General features: G+C 44.2%; 1 protein-coding gene across 1 annotated transcript; it reads left to right on the top strand.

Annotated features, from left to right (window-relative positions):
• Window positions 1-639: 639 nt before the first annotated feature.
• On the top strand, window positions 640-10586 carry NANP (N-acetylneuraminic acid phosphatase). Its single transcript, XM_012756776.3, has 2 exons — window positions 640-785; window positions 7811-10586. Exons 1-2 carry the CDS (start codon window positions 696-698, stop codon window positions 8465-8467), a joined length of 747 nt encoding a protein of 248 aa, XP_012612230.3. The 5' UTR covers window positions 640-695; the 3' UTR covers window positions 8468-10586.
• The last annotated feature ends 6871 nt before the right edge of the window (window positions 10587-17457 follow it).

Raw genomic sequence — 17457 nt, 5'->3', positions numbered from 1 at the left:
CCCAGTACAGACAGCCTTAGGACACTAGACCTGGACTGACACAAAAAACACACACACACATCCCAGTACAGACGGCCTTAGGACACTAGACCTGGACAGACAGACACAAGACAAAAGACACACACACACACACATCCCAGTACAGACAGCCTTAGGACACTAGACCTGGACAGACACAGACAGACACAAACCCCACTTGGGGCTAGCAAAGGACCAGCCACATTTAGGAGCTGCCAGCTGCTCCGCGGGCGCTAACACCCTGCCTAACCAGAAGAGCCAGCTTTTAGGGCCCCTCTCAGGAGCCCGACCGCGCGGAAAACCTCCCATGGCCAGCAGGGAGAGCAGAGTGAGAAAGGATAAGCAGAGGCCACAAGGGAAGAAAACCGCGCTCTTCACCCAATGCCCCCCGCGGGCTGCTCAGACAACTGAGCACCCCGTGACGCAGACGAGCGCCTCCCACGCACTTTACAGAACAGGCCCCCAGAGTCTCGCGGGATCTCGCTGTTCTCAGAAGCTCAGGGAATTACACAACACGCGGCAGTTCCCGCGAGGATACAAAGGGAGGCCGCGGCAGCTGGCAGGCGCCGCGAGAGCGTCAGGTGACCTCACGGCTCCGCCCACGCCTTCCCCGCGCCCGCCTCTCGCATGCGCAGGCGGCGTCTGCGAGGTGGCGGGGAGCGCGGGCGGCTGGCGCGATGGGGCTGAGCCGCGTGCGGGCGGTTTTCTTTGACCTGGACAACACGCTCATCGACACGGCCGGGGCGAGCAGGAGAGGCATGTTGGAGGTAACGTCCCCTCTCCCGCGGCCCTCCTCCGGGCTCCGTCAGCACGGCCCGCCCGTGCCGCGCGCTTCGCGTCCCCCACTCGCGCGCCTCGGACCCCGGAGGCACTGGCCGCTCGAGTGCCCCGAGGCCTCGGGAGCGTCCAGGTGCGGGAAGGGGCGGGAAACGGGCGAGTGGACTAGGGAGCGCGGGCGGGGGAGGCTGCGGCCCCGGTCCCGGAGCCTCAGCTCACCTGCGGAGCTAGCGGGCTCTGGGAGGTGGCTTCTGCAGATCCTCCTGCGCTTGGAACCCGGAAGGTCCTTAAAGCTGCCACGGTGGAAGAGCTGCACACACGCACAGGTAGACCGTCACACCGTGGCACGAGAACCGGCGCTGGGCCGGGACAGCTTTGGACCGGCCGGTACGAGTGCTCTGGGTGTCGGACTCGTGGGAGGGTCGTCTCCCCACCGCGTGGTCCCGGTGGCTCTTTGAGGAGACTTGGAAGGGTTAGCCCCAGTTTTGACCCAAGCTGTGACACAACCATCAGTGGCGAGCTTGGACTTAAACGCTGCTTTAGAGAATTTTCTCAGTAGAACTCCCTCTGGCCTCCCTGGTGTGGCTGGGACCCTCAGTGTCTTTCCGAGGTAACACGGCAGAAGTCCGTGCTACACAGGGTATGCCTTCCGTGAGGCGTTGCTCAGCAGCCTCTTCTCCTTTCTCTACCTGTGGATGCTGTTTGAGACCTTTCCCATGCTTCTCAAGCCCCTAATCCATCCCGCTTCCCTTCCTCTGCCTTCTGGAGAAAATGAAAGACTTACCAGATGTGAAAAACTCCACTTTCTTTTTAAGTTTATTTATTTTTTAATTTCAGTAGATTTGGGAGGTACAAGTGGTTTTTTTGAGACGTGAATGAATTCTGTAGTGCTGGATTCAGGGCTTTTAGTGTAGCCATCACCCATATAGTGTACATTGTACCTGAGAGGTAATTTTTGATCCCTCACCCCTCTACCAGAAAAGCTCAGCTTTCAAAAGCTAATCTTTCTACCCCTGAGTGTCCATCCTTCTTATGCTTCATCAATTAATTTTTGTCTCCTTGGATCTTCCACCTCTTTTTCTTTCATACTATTTTTTTGGGGGTGCATTCCTTTTCTGCTTCATATTCATATTTGTCCCATATTTTTTAAAAATTAAAAAGACTGGCCGGGCGCTGTGGCTCACGCCTGTAATCCTAGCTCTTGGGAGGCCGAGGCGGGCGGATTGCTCAAGGTCAGGAGTTCGAAACCAGCCTGAGCAAGAGCGAGACCCCGTCTCTACTATAAATAGAAAGAAATTAATTGGCCAACTGATATATATATAAAAAATTAGCCGGGCATGGTGGCGCATGCCTGTAGTCCCAGCTACCCGGGAGGCTGAGGCAGAAGGATCACTCGAGCCCAAGAGTTTGAGGTTGCTGTGAGCTAGGCTGACGCCAGGGCACTCACTCTAGCCTGGGCAACAAAGCGAGACTCTGTCTCAAAAAAAAAAAAAAAAAAAAAAAAAAATTAAAAAGACTGTCTCCCCTGGACTCTTCTTACTGCACAAGATGTTGCCTGTCTTTCCTGAGAGCCATGTCTTTCAGGAGAAACCTATACCCATTATTTCCTTGTTCTCTATCTCCTATTTATTTCTAAATCCATCGCAGTTTGACTCTGTCTTCACCACTAGAATGAAATAAACTTGGGTGGTCTGTAGGCACCTCCCAAATTGCCAAAATCAGTGGACATTTTAAGTTTGTGTTTATGACCTTACAGAGGTGTTCCACACTTTCGACTGTCCTTTCCATCTTCATGCCCTTGACCTCGACTCACGGCCACCACCCTGTGCTATGTTGCCTGCAGTAGCACTAGCACCCAACAGTACATGTTTGCCTGGGTGCTTTTAGTAAGCTAAGCACAGTGTGTTAGTATTAAATTCTTGCTTTGGACCAAGAGTTCAGGCTTTAAAATTAGACATTTGGAGTTTGAATCACTGCTCTCCCGAAAACCTAGCTGGAAGTACCTAGCTGAAAGCCCCTTAATAAGTTCCTTAGCCACGCTAAGCCTTAAGTCCTCATAAAATTTGAATAATGGTATTAGTCCTCAGTAATGTTATCAGGTAGGTTTAATATAGTTTCTTTTTTGTTTGGTTTATTGGTTGAGGTTTCTTGCCTTGTTGTTGTTGTTGCTGTTTGTTTTGAGACAGGGTCTCACTCTGTCACCTAGACTGGAGTATAGTGGCACTATCATAGCTCACTGTAACCTTGAACTCCTGGGCTTAAGCAATCCCCGGGCATCAGCCTCCCAAAGAGCTGGGATTACAGGCTCATGCCACCCACACCCAGCCTAGGTTTAATATGTTGCTAGGAAAGTACATTCGTCCAGTGTTCACTCAGTGACTCATACCACCTTCTATCCTATCACCTAGTCCAGGCGTCCTCAAACTGCGGCCTGCTGAGGACATTTATCCGGCCCACCGGGTGTTTTTGCTGCCGCTGCCTGTCCTGCTTAGCAGCCAACTCGTCGGGGCCCACGATGGCCCTCCAACGGTCTGAGGGACAGTGAACTGGCCCCCTGTTTATTTTTATTTTATTTTTTTTGAGACAGAGTCTCGCTTTGTTGTCCAGGCTAGAGTGAGTGCTGTGGCGTCAGCCTAGCTCTCAGCAACCTCAAACTCCTAGGCTCAAGCAATCCTGCCTCAGCCTCCAGAGTAGCTGTGACTACAGGCATGCGCCACCATGCCTGGCTAATTTTTTCTATATATATTTTTAGTTGTCCAATTAATTTCTTTCTATTTTTAGTAGAGATGGGATCTTGCTCAGGCTGGTTTCGAACTCCTGACCTTGAGCAATCCGCCCGCCTCGGCCTCCCAGAGTGCTAGGATTACAGGCGTGAGCCACCACACCCAGCCTGGCCCCCTGTTTAAAAAGTTTGAGGATCCCTGCCCTAGTCTGTCCTGCATTGCACATCCCGGCACTCATGTCTCAGTTTCAGCTGCACTCATCTCACTTAGACTGCTGCTGTGGTCTTATCTCCAGGTATACCACATCAGGATCATCCTCCACACTCCTGCCACAGTGAGACAGTGATATTTCTAAAACAAAAATTAGATTGTGTTTCTTCCTGTTCTTTACACTCTCTCTTACACCAGTGCTGTATTTTGTTCAGATATTTCTTAATGCACCTATTAAAGGATATTACAATTAGTTTTTATAACCAAATAGCTTCTTGGGAGAGAACAAGCTATGTTAACTATCTTTGTTTGACACATAGTAAATGTTGAATGACTGCTGGATGGATGGATAAAAATTCTTATTTTCAGACTAGGTTCTTTTACTGCCTCCTTTGTAAATAGCCTATAAATGAGCAGAATGGAACTGTGTGCTTTTGACTATACAAGGCGCACTTTATCACATAAGGATACATCATCAGTCATAAATGTTGACCTGTTCAAAGGTAATGTGCCAGCTTTCATATGTCTTTTTTTTTTTTTATTCTGAGACAGAGTCTCACTTTGTTGCCCAGGCTAGAGTGAGTGCCGTGGCGTCAGCCCAGTTCACAGCAACCTCAAACTCCTGGGCTCAAGCAATCCTCCTGCCTCAGCCTCCCGAGTAGCTGGGACTACAGGCATGCGCCACCATGCCTGGCTAATTTTCTTTTTTTTTTGTATATATATATTTTTAGTTGGTCAATTCATTTCTTTCTATTTTTAGTAGAGATGGGGTCTCACTCAGGCTGGTTTTGAACTACTGACCTCGAGCAATCCACCTGCCTCGGCCTCCCAGAGTGCTAGGATTACAGGCATGAGCCACCAGGCCTGGCCTCATAAGTCATTTTGAATGGTTTATGAATGGAGAAATGGGATAAAGTTCAGCCATTGCCTTAGGCTTGGGGAGAAGAAGATCATATACTGAGTGTATATGTCAACTTTAATTTTTTTTTTTTAATCACCTGGGAACATTATTTCTTTCCTCCCTCTTCAGGCCTGTCTTTCATTGTCACTACTCAAGAGGAAGTCTTCTGCAGAAACTTGAGTTTCTCAGTGAACAAAGCAGAAAAGATTTCTGAGCTAAGCATGGTGGTGCGTGCCTATAATCCCAGCTACTCAGTAGGCTGAGGTGGGAAGATGGCTTAAGCCTAAGAGTTCAAGACCAGCCTGAGCAACACAGTGAGACTCAAAAAAAAAAAAAAAATGATTTCTACATTTGTGAGTTTACTTCTTAGTGGGGATGACAGTAATAAATCAAATATGCTTATATTTATAGGTGTGTTAGAAGAAGTAGGGGGAATAAAGTACAATTTTAAATAGATTGGTCAAATTTGGCCTTATTGAGTAGGTGATGTTTGAGCACAGATTTCTGTCTTTCTTTCTCTCTTGTTTTTTTTTTTTTTGGAGACAGAGTCTCACTCTGTTCCCTTGGCTCGAGTGCTGTGGCATCAGCCTAGCTCACAGCAACCTCATACTCCTGGGCTCAAGCTATCCTTCTGCCTTAGCCTCTCAAGTAGCTGAGACTACAGGTATGTGCCACCATGCCCTGCTAATTTTTTCTATATATTTTTAGCTGGCCAATTAATTTGTTTCTATTTTTAGTAGAGACGAGGTCTCGCTCTTGCTCGGGTTGGTTTCGAACTCCTGACCTTGGGCAATCTGCCCGCCTCGGCCTCCCAGAGTGCTAGGATTACAGGCATGAGCCACCGCACCCTGCCACTCTTTTTTTAAGAGATGGTGTCTCACTCTGTCTCCCAGCCTGGAATGCAGTGGTGTGATCACTGCACCTTGAATTCCTGTGCTCAAGTGATCCTCCCACCTCAGCCTCTAGATGGGACTACAGGCATGTGCCAGCATACCTGGCTTTTGTGTTCTTTTTCTGTGTATCTATAGGGTTGCTGAAACTTTATAGAGTGCCTGTCAGTCATAGATAGCTTAAGAGTCATTCAGTTGATGTTGTTAGAAAAAAATGATGACATAACCATGAAGCTCTCAAAAACTTGATTTAATTGAAATTTAACTTTATGAAGCAAAAAATTTCAGTGCTTTGCTTCCACCTAAAATTCTTAAGATTTTTCTTAACTATTACATTTTCTGATTAGCACAAATAGTCCAAAAAATATTTCCCTTTGCTTTGTTGTAAGTGATTCTTATACTCTGAGGGAAGAAGAATGTGTGCATTTATCTCTTTCTCCTTCTTAGTAGGTGAGTTTCTGGCATGAGTAGCATACCGCTGATACCCCATATAGTTTGTGGCAACACATTTTTGCTTGTCTGACTGCTTTGCTTCAACAGTACACATTTTTTAGTCCTGGCCATATGCATTGTGCTCATCTCCAAAGATCCAGCTTTGCCTGGCATGGTTGGCTTTCCTTGGGTGCACACTAGGACAGGGACTTCAAGTGCAGGGTTCATTTGGGAGGTGTTCCTAAGAACCACTGCAGGGGGTGGGAAGCTGAGACTGGGAGGGGAAGGAACCTAACACAGGGTGTGTCCACAAGCAAGTTACTGGTGGGAGCAGTTGAGGGTCCCTGGGAGACAGTACACAGAACAGGGTTCAGGTGTCCCCTGTAAGGGGCAAGAAAGCTCTGATATTTATCCATCAGTTTCCACCCTTAATTGGTTGAGGGCTGCTCCAAGGCAACACTTTCAGCCCCAGTCTGTGCTCTAGTGCCCTTGTGGCCAAATAACACCCACCAGCAGAGAGGCCCACACTTGCAGTATGAAGCCACTGGTGTGTGTGGGAATAGTGTGTGTGCCAAGGGAGTTGGGATCTGCTACAGCGTGAGGTTCCAGGCCTTTTACAAACTGGTTCCAGACAGGCTCTGCAGCCTTATCCTAGCCTCCTGCCTCACGGGCCTCCATTTGACTCAACTCAGCTGCTTTTTCCAGTTCACAAAATGTCAAGCTCTTTGTCTTTGTTCATGTTGTTCTTTCTGTCTGGAATGATTTTATTCTACTCTCATCCCCACCTTTTCTGCTTGTTAATTTCTTAGTTCAAATGTAACTTCCTCTGCCAACCCTTATCCAACTACCCTATGGGATGACTTCCACTTTATTCCCACAGCTTGTGCACACAGCTATTGTGGCACTACCCCAGCATTTGTGGATTTGTGGTTGGGGAGCTGCATGTTTTCCCCACCAGATAATGCCCCAGTACAAGGGCCAGTCTCCAATGCCTTAGAATACTTCATTCTCTTGAGGGATTCACAATCAGCATGACAAGAAGGGTGACTCAGAACTACTTGAACTCTTATCCAAAGAACTAGTTTTTAAAAGTACAGAATTGGGTTCCGTTTTATGTGATGGTCGATATGGGTCTTCAAAATATGAACTGGATTTAGCAAATGAGAAAAGGTTAGATGAACTAGTGTTATTTTTTCTGGGGAGAGTAAATGATGGTTGTCAGAAATTTAAAATGTTTTACCAAACAGAAGTTTTGTTTTCATGTTTCATAACAGGAATAAAAAATGTTGTACTTTAAACTACCAAGAAGGATTGTTATTAGCTATGTAGGAAAAATCTTCTTAGATTGGACATTGATTTTAGGGCACACTGGCTCATGCCTGTAATCCTAGCACTCTGGGAAGCCATGGCAGGGGGATCGCTTGAGGCCAGGAGTTCGAGACCTGCCTGAGCAAAATCGAGAGCCTGTCTCTACCAAAATACAAAAAATTAGCCGGGCTTGGTGGTGCACGCCTATAGTCCCAGTTACTCGGGAGGGTGAGGCAGGATTTCTTGAACCCAGGAGTTTGACGTTGCAGTGAGCTATGATGACTCCACTGCACTCTAGCCCAGGCAACAGAAGGAGACTCTGTCTCAAAAGAAAAAAGAAATGAAACTGATTTTTAAAATGTGAATGAATTATCTAGAGAGGTTGGGAGAACTTCACTCTGTCTCTGAACTCCAGAAATGGTGTGGTGAATAGAGCTGCTTCAGGGCAGGGGAGTGGAGTTTGAATCTCTCAGCCACCTATAGGATCACAGCTTCCTAGGACATGACTAAAGACATGAAGTATGTTAATGGATTTATTTCCCTTTATTTAGGTGATAAAGCTCTTACAGTCAAAATACCATTATAAAGAAGAGGCTGAAGTCATCTGTGATAAAGTTCAAGTTAAACTCAGCAAGGAATGTTTTCATCCTTATAATACATGCATTACTGACCTAAGGACTGCACACTGGGAAGAAGCAATCCAGGAAACAAAAGGTGGTGCAGCCAATAGGGAATTGGCTGAAGAATGTTATTTCCTGTGGAAATCTACACGTTTACAGCATATGACACTAGCAGAAGACATCAAAGCCATGCTCACTGAACTTCGAAAGGAGGTCCGCCTACTTTTATTAACGAATGGGGACAGACAGACCCAGAGGGAGAAGATCGAAGCTTGTGCCTGTCAGTCCTATTTTGATGCCGTTGTCATAGGTGGAGAGCAGAGAGAGGAGAAGCCAGCACCGTCCATATTTTATTACTGCTGCAATCTCCTCGGGGTACAGCCTGGGGACTGTGTGATGGTCGGTGACACATTAGAAACCGACATACAAGGAGGCCTCAATGCAGGGCTGAAAGCAACAGTCTGGATCAATAAAAATGGAATTGTGCCGCTGAAGTCCTCCCCTGTTCCACATTATATAGTTTCTTCTGTGCTAGAGTTACCTGCTCTCTTAGAAAATATAGACCGCAAAGTCAGTATATCTACTTAAAGCGCATAAAAGGGCCTGATTATGAATGTTAGCATCAACTTGCAGAGTTTGAACTAAGCAAAGTTAGGGCATTTCACTTACTATGGTCCAGTTCTAAGAATAATTTTATTTATGATTTAGTAGCCAGTATTCTGAAGGTCCTCCCAACCTATGGCTTTTAAGTTTTGACAACCAACCATTGACTGGTATTTAAATCTGAAAATTCAGATTGCATTAATACAAATCAATAATGTAGCCCAGAAAACTTGAAGAAATGTATTATTTGTTAGTCTGTGACTAGAGATTTTTAAAAACTATTTCATTGATCTTTTAGTATCTTAGCTTCATGATACCAAGCAGGATAGTTTACATGTGGATGCACAAATGTAAGTTTTACGTTCTGGCTGGAAAACATATTTTTTTAAAATAGATATTCTAAAGCATAATAGAGATTTATTAGAACAATTGGATCTCGTTAGTATGAAATAGGTACTAAGTCACATGCAAATCAAGGCATTTCGTAGTGAAAATATTTTGCATGTTTTGATTTTTCAAACCATATTTTTATCTACTTTGGATGTATACTTTTCTATTAGGAATCTGATTTTTCTGCATAGCCTTTTTGGGGGGGGATCTGGGGCAATTTTTCTGTGGTGTATATATGACAAATGGTCCTCCAGTTAAAAAAAACTGTTAAAATCAACATGTGGTGCTCCTTTACCATGGCATTTTCACCCTTTCCATGGTGAGCTTGTAGCTTCCTTGTAGTCTTTACCTCTTGTGGAAATATTTTGACTGTCTTCTCCCAGACACAAAATGGGGTTGAGGGAACTACCCTGTCTTGCTGGGGATAACTACAAGCCACATGGCACCAAAAGTCGTTTTCCTCCTGTGGGACCCATAAGAGGACAGTTGCCTCCATGTGGCCAACCCGTGCAGCCCCCTATCTGTTTTCTGCTGATTCAGTAGTTTCACCTGTGTGATGAGCCTAATAGAAAATTAGGTTTTGCTATGAGCCATTACCAGGGTGCCATTTTGGTACTTGAGTGACTTTTCTTGGAGTCACTATCTGCCTTACGTCTCCTGTTTTTCACATTTTTTGCCAATTTGTATATCAAATTCAGGGTTCACTTGGAGCTTAATAATGGCTCCATAGCAAGGTATCATCTTGCAACCAGAAAATTTTCCCTAGACCATTAGGCTACATAGTCTCATGATTATACTAACCAACCTTGAAGTAAAGTCATTAAGGGATAAAAGTGGTTATTAAAGTGGCAAATAAAGGAAGTGTGATTTGGGTTTTTTGGTAGGTTTTTTTAAAAAAAAAACTTGTATAAGAAACTACTAATGTAAAATGTCAGACTATGTTGAGTATGTATAGCTATGTCTTCAAGATTTATACTTGGAATCAAATTCTAGATTGTACCTTCTATGAACCTATTTCTTTAGCCAGTTGTTTGCTGTCTACTACTAAGAAACAGGAGTCTGTGCCTTGTGCAAATGCCCTTTTGTGTTTACTGCTTAGTTTTGGTTTTTAAAAATGTGATTGTGCCCTTGACTGTCCCAGGGTGCTCTTGTTATAAAACTGAATATTTGTGGACAGGGTATGTTCGTAGTTCCAGGTACGTCCCCATATGTATACCTTGATTATATTTTAGCTATTTAAAAATTAAGTTGGAGGATTTTGCCAAAAGTAATTGTGTGTGATTTCTCTAGTAGGTTGATTGGCGTGTGATGCTAAGGGTTTGTTCTTTTAGCTATCCCACAGGATGGGTGTAGGCAGCGTCACATTCATTATGCTAACTGGTAAAGGTTTGCTGCTCCTACATCATGGTGGCAAATCTCAACAAGACAGTTCCCAGGATGTGAAGTGAGCAGTTCTTCAGCAAAAATGATCTAGGAGGAAAAAATGGAATCATTGAATTTTCTTGTCTTCACAGTTTGTATTCTATATAGTACAGTAATGCAATATTACATTCCATTTGCACCCTTCCTTAGGGAAGAACTTTGTGGTTTTCTACCTTCTGAGTGGAATGTTACAGAAGATATTTTAAAATATTGGAATAAACCTATGATATTAGTAATAATATTTTTGTCTTAGAATAATATTCTTTAAAATTAAAACATGTTGTAACAGTGATATTTCGTCATCTTTATTTTTTTCAAAGTTTCCCCATAGTGGCATGCTATACGAAGCTGGAGCCTCCCTAACACTGTAGTTACAGAGGAGGGGGCACTGTACCTGGAACGCTGACACCAGAGGGGTGTGTTCTCACTCTGTGTACACACATCCACCCACTAGTTCACACACATCTTAGATCTGGGAGTGCCCAAGACGCAGTGGAGGCTCAGTGAGTATTGCAGGAAAGCAGGGTTTCACAAGTACAGAATTACTTGGTTTACCACTTTCAAACTTCATTGCAACCTACAGTAAGAAATAGTTTCCATCATAACCCTTTAAACATTTATAGTGAACATTAATATATGTGTATTAAATAGTTTTATATATTTACTTTTTCATGAAACTATCCCTCACTGTGTATGACGCTCAGATCTTTTTAATTCCATTCTTTTAATTCATTTTTGAACACTTAATACGATGAGTGGTGAAAAGTCAGTCTCCTTATCTTTCTCCTAAGGAACCACAACCCACCTGCCCTAAAGACTGCTGCTGCTAGCAGCTTCCTGTATGTCTACATATATATAGAAGTATGTGAGACTATATAGAATTCAGGGAGATTTTTTATTTCTGCATTTCAGTTTTAGAAAACAATTCTCTTGCTAAGATAATACTTGAAAGAGAGTCATGAAGCTTTTGTTTAAACCACTTGTGTGGGAGCATAACATCCTTATGGTCTCAGCCCTATACACGAGACCCCTGTGACTCCCGTCAGTAAATGTGATGATTCCATTGACTTTCCCTACACCTGTTGGTTCACTGTGAGGGCAAGGTCGGTGCAGCTGTGGAGCCCCAGCCCCTGTCCGGCCTGGGCTAGTTGCCCTCACTAGCTGGTGCATATCACCATCCTGGTGATTCCTTTTGCTCCTTATGCCAGATTTCCTGTGTTCTGTGTCCTGTGTGTTCCCATCTTCAATTGGTGCCCTCTTTTTGTTGGCATACACCCTTGAGTACATTCCCTATACACGTGTGTGAGTGGTAGAAGTTTTGAGATCATAAGTGTCTGAAAATGTCTTTATTGTCTTCTCCCATTAATAGTTTAATAGCATGTATTGAGTGTCATTCAGAATTTTAAAGGCATTGGCCTATGGTCTTCTAGCAGCCCTTTCTTTATATTATATGTGGCCAGTGTCTTTTCTTCTCTTGTAACTCTTAGAACCTTATTATTCCTCCAGTGGTTCATGAGGTTGTGCCTTGGTGAGGGTATGTTTCCACCCTGTGTGCTTGGAACTCTGAAAACCCTTTCAATCAAAATCTTTTAGTCCTGGGGGATGTAATGATTTCACTGATATAATAATTGCCTCCCTCTGTTTTTTGTTTTCCTGATTTCTCTTTCTGGAACCCCTACTGTTGAGTTAGAGGTCCTACTGACCTTCCCTTTTGTTTTATTCTGTCCTATTTTTCCATCTCTGTTACTTTGTCTTCCATTCTTTCTTTGATTTTTCCCCCCTACTATCATATTTTTTAATTTACAAGAGGTTTTTAAAATTTTTTCTAAAGGTTGCTTTTTATTTTTTTATTTTTTTTGAGACAGAGTCACACTTTGTTGCCCAGGCTAGAGTGAGTGCCGTGGCGTCAGCCTGGCTCACAGCAACCTCAATCTCCGGGGCTCAGCGATCCTACTGCCTCAGCCTCCCAAGTAGCGGGGACTACAGGCATGCGCCACCATGCCCGGCTAATTTTTTGTATATATATTTTTTAGTTGGTCAATTAATTTATTTCTATTTTTGGTAGAGACAGGGTCTCGCTCAGGCTGGTTTCGAACTCCTGACCTTGAGCAATCTGCCCGCCTCAGCCTCAAAGGTTGCTTTTTAAATAACATGTTTTTCTTTTATGAATGGAATATCATCTCAAAAAAATTTTTAAGTTTTTGAAGAATCCACAGAATCCAGAGTTCTTCCAAGTTTCTCTAATCTGTTTATTTTGGTCTATATATTCATATTAGAGGCTTTCCTTAAATGCCCATTAACCAGTTATTCATGATTAAGACAGGAGAGATGAAAATGCTGATTGGAATCTCTGCATAAGTACATGGACTCAGAGGTTCTTTTACTATGGAGTATCTGAGTGGGCTGTTAGTTGAGGGACCCCTGAGGTCAATGTCTTAAGGTCTTTTTCTTGTTTTGTCTGGTTTCCTAGAGAAAAATCTCCCAGACTGCAGAATAGAGGGGTCTAGTGTTAGCACGAAGGAGCTGACTGGGGAGGGAGTGGGAACTGTGGTATGCAGATGGTCACCTAATCTCTGTGTTTCTGGTTATACCTGAGCCCAACTATGCCAGCCTCTTTCTTACCCTCTCGAGCAGCATCCCAATGTCTGTTGAATGAGGACATGAGGTTGCAGTGGGGACAGGGATCCATTTGCATCTCGAACACCTTTTACCCCATCCTGCTTAGTTCAGAGGCCTCTTCCTTTGGGACAACGGCAGCATCTGGTGGTGTCAGTACCTGCATCTTTGGAGGAGTCTGCTGCGTAACTCATCACTTCTCAGTCTTCCCCACTGCTGGCCTAGACTTAGCTTTCGTTAGGTCTTCAATCCTTTGCCACTTGTCCATATGCTTTCCAGCTTCCAAAATTTTGTGTGACTGATGCCTATTTTCCTGGTTGTTGTGAGTTTGTGTGTGTGTATTTGTATATTTAAATTCCTTTACTGCAGGTTTAGCTGAGTTTGGAGTAGAAGCTATCAGATGTGTACTTCCATCTACCACCTTGATGTGGAAGCTCTCCTGTTTTGTGTTCCATGTTGGTCAAGACTGACAAACTGATCCTTGCCCAAATAGTCACCTCCCAGAGCTTCAGAGATGGTCATTTGAGGTGGAAATGTACAACATGCCTGCACTTATTTTTCTTTTAATTTTGTTTTGAATTATGCAACTTTCTTTTTCTCATTAAGCTCTTTGGCTTAACTCTCATGATGGTGGGTCTCCTTATCATCCTGTGTTTTTGAATTTTCAACATTGCTTGGGCATAGATGTTTATTTTGATTGACGTGCTTGCACAATCTGACTCAATAGAACAGGGTCTTTAACCAACATCAATAACTGTGTTCCTATAATCACTTTTTTTTTTTTTTTTTTTGAGACAGAGTCTCACTTTGTTGCCCAGGCTACAGTGAGTGCCGTGGCATCTGCCTAGCTCACAGCAACCTCAAACTCCTGGGCTCCAGCAATCCTGCTGCCTCAGCCTCCGGAGTAGCTGGGACTACAGGCATGCACCACCATGCCCGGCTAATTTTTTTTTCTATATATTAGTTGGCCAATTAATTTCTTTCTAATTTTAGTAGAGACGGGGTCTTGCTCTTGCTCAGGCTGGTTTCGAACTCCTGACCTTGAACAATCCTCCCGCCTCGGCCTCCCAGAGTGCTAGGATTACAGGCGTGAGCCACTGCGCCCAGCCCTCCTATAATCACTTTTAAGACAGTTATACTTTCTTAGATTTCTTTATAATTATAATCTTTCTGACTGGGATACATTAGATTTCTACTTTTGTTTCTTTTTTATTTTTTGGATTTATACTTTTAAAAAATTAACTTACTGCTGGCAATAGAACTAAACCTTAGCCAGAATACAACTGTATTTTTTAAAACCAGTCTTCATGTATGGCATATACAATAATCCAATTATTTCCACTGGATTTCTTGGAAGGTGTCATTGTGATTTATTCCTGGGAAGTCAGCCTGATAAGATCAACTCTGAAAAGTCACAGAAGATAAAATAGCGTCAGCTACCAGACAAGTAAGGAAATGCTAAATCAATACTCTAAATAGTTCCTATTTAAAATCATAGTTTTTTTTTTTTTTTTTGAGACAGAGTCTCGCTTTGTTCCCCAGGCTAGAGTGAGTGCCATGGCGTCAGCCTAGCTCACAGCAACCTCAATCTCCTAGGCTCAAGCGATTCTGCTGCCTCAGCCTCCCAGCTGGGTCTACAGGCATGCGCCACCATGCCTAGCTAATTTTTTCTATAAATATTAGTTGGCCAATTAATTTCTTTCTGTTTATTAGAGATGGGGTCTCACTCTAGCTCAGGCTGGTTTCAAACTCCTGACCTGGTTTCAAACTCCTCGAGCAATCTGCCTGCCTTGGCCTCCCAGAGTGCTAGGATTGCAGGCATGAGCCACCGTGCCAGGCCTAAAATCATAGTTTTTAATTCTTTTCTTTTTGTTTTTGAGACAGATTTCACTCTCTTGCCCAGGCTGGAGGGCAGTGGTATAATCACAGCCCACTGCAACCTCAAAGTCCTAGGCTCAAGTGATCTTCCTACCTCAGCCTCCCAAGTAGCTGGGACTATAGGCATGTATCATCACACCTGGCTATTTAAAAAAATTTTTTGTAGAGATGGGGTCTTGCTTTGTTGCATAGGCTGATCTTGAACTCCCAGCCTCAAGAGAACCTCTCACCTCAGCCTCCCAAAGTGCTGGGATTACAGGCGTGAGCCACTGCACCCCAGCCAATAGTTTTGAATTCTTTTTTTTTTTTTTTTTTTGAGACAGAGTCTCTCTCTGTTGCCTGGGCTGGAATGCCATGGCATCAGCCTAGCTCACAGCAACCTCAAACTCCTGGGCTCAAGCAATCCTGCTGCCTCAGCCTCCCGAGTAGCTGGGACTATAGGCATGCACCACCATGCCCGGCTCATTTTTTTTGTTCTATAGTTATTAGTTGGCCAATTAATTTCTTTCTATTTATAGTAGAGATGGGGTCTCGCTCTTGCTCAGGCTGGTTTTGAACTCCTGACCTTGAGCAATCCGCCCACCTCGGCCTCCCAGAGTGCTAGGATTACAGGCGTGAGCCACCATGCCCGGCCTTGAATTCTTAAAGGAATTATATTGATCATTTTATTGAAGCTTAGAGCAAATCAGCCAGTTTAGACTCCAAGGTATGTGTCCTCAGCCTATTTGCATCTCTGCTCAGATGTCTAATAGGCATCACCATCCTAACTGGCCCAAATGAAACTCCTGGATTTCTCTACTAAGTCTGTTCTGCAGTCTTCCACATCATCTCCTTCTTGACAGCAGGAACTTTGTTTTGTTCTCCTCTGTCTCCTGCACTTGGAATGATCCTGGCCCATGGTAGGTACTCAGTGAATATTTGTTGGGTGAAGGAGTGATTGACTATTTCTATAGAAGTTATTTAAAATTAAACAAATTCTTACTTCACCTCAACAAAGGGTCACTCATCAACTAGTTGGTTTTTCTTAAAATTTTACTTTTTCGTTTTTTTGCTGATCTGCAGATGATAGTTCATTGTCAAATAAATGGAGCAATAGAAAATCATTGTTTCCATAATCTATTGCTAAAAAAAATACACACTCTAAAACACAGTGGATTGAAACAACAACCATTTATTTACAGTATCAGCTGGGGTGCTAGGTTGTCTGGAAGAACCACAGTGGTCTCACTCATGGCTGGCAGTTCATGCTGGCTGTCAGCATAGGGCCATTGGACAGGATGGCTGCAACAACCTGACCTCTCTCCACATCGTCCTGGAGCCTCTGCATGGAGCTAGCTTGGGCTTCCTCTCAACATGGTAGCAGGGTTCCAGTAAGGAGCGTTCCAAGGAGGCCACCTCAATGTATAAATACTTTGAAGCCTAGTTTGCATGATGCTTTCTAATATGTCACTGGCAAGAGCTAGTCAAATAAAATCAGTTATTACACCTGTGAATGGGGCTGGTACTGCTTTGGCCACATAACTGGGCAGGGAACGGTTCCAAGAGGAAGGAGGAAAGAGAAGAAGGGAAATGTTTCCTCAAAGTGAAGAAGCACTTTGTGTGTAGCAGAGACATATGTGTGTATGGGGGCTTGTGGTTATGGAGGGTCTGTTTATAGGTAGTGGGAGTTTGTATAGGATTGTGTGTGTGAGTAGTTTGTGTGCTCAGTAGTTCAGTATGTGTGTGAAGTTGTGTGTACAGTGGGGGTGCTTACTAGTAGTGTATCCATGTATAATTAGTGGGTATGAGTGGTAGGGTGTGTGGAGTGGAGTGTGTGTGTAGAGGTTTGTAGTATGTTTTGAGCAAGACGGCTTGTATTTGTTAAGAAGTAAGGAGCAGGCCGGGCGCGGTGGCTCACGCCTGTAATCCTAGCACTTTGGGAGGCCAAGGCGGGCGGATTGCTCAAGGTCAGGAGTTCGAAACCAGCCTGAGCGAGACCCCGTCTCTACCAAAAATAGAAATAAATTAATTGACCAACTAAAATATATATACAAAAAATTAGCCGGGCATGGTGGCGCATGCCTGTAGTCCCAGCTACTTGGGAGGCTGAGGCAGTAGGATCGCTGAGCCCCGGAGATTGAGGTTGCCGTGAGCCAGGCTGACGCCACAGCACTCACTCTAGCCTGGGCAACAAAGTGAGACTCTGTCTCAAAAAAAAAAAAAAAAAAAAAAGATGTAAGGAGCATGCAAGTAGTGGGGTAGTGGGTAGCATGTGCTGAATGGGGTGTCTGAATAATGGGATTGTGTGTAATGGGGTGTGCGTCAGTGTGGGGTGTGTCTGGGGGTTGTGCTGTGTGTTTGGTAGGTGTATGTAAGGAGAGGGGTTGTCAATGTGAGTTGTGGAGTTGCGTGTGTGTACACAGTGTGTAAGTGGTGTGTGTGTAATGGTGGCTGAATAAGAACAGATGTTTTCTTTATTGTATTAAAATATGCCTGGGTGACAAAGAGAAAGAGATAGAGGCAGAGAGAGATGGAGCGAGACAGAGAGAGGCAAAGAGACAGAGAAAGAGGCAGAGAGATTGAAAGAGAGAGAGATTGACAGAGACAGAAAGGCAGAGAGAGACAGAGATTAGCAGAGAGACAGAGAGGCCTGCAATCCCTGATTGGTGCTGACCTGGGATGCCAATTGT

The sequence above is a fragment of the Microcebus murinus genome, chromosome 16 (assembly GCF_040939455.1).
Source record: "Microcebus murinus isolate Inina chromosome 16, M.murinus_Inina_mat1.0, whole genome shotgun sequence".
Lineage (NCBI taxonomy): Eukaryota > Metazoa > Chordata > Mammalia > Primates > Cheirogaleidae > Microcebus > Microcebus murinus.
This window is presented reverse-complemented; position numbering and strand designations above follow the sequence as displayed.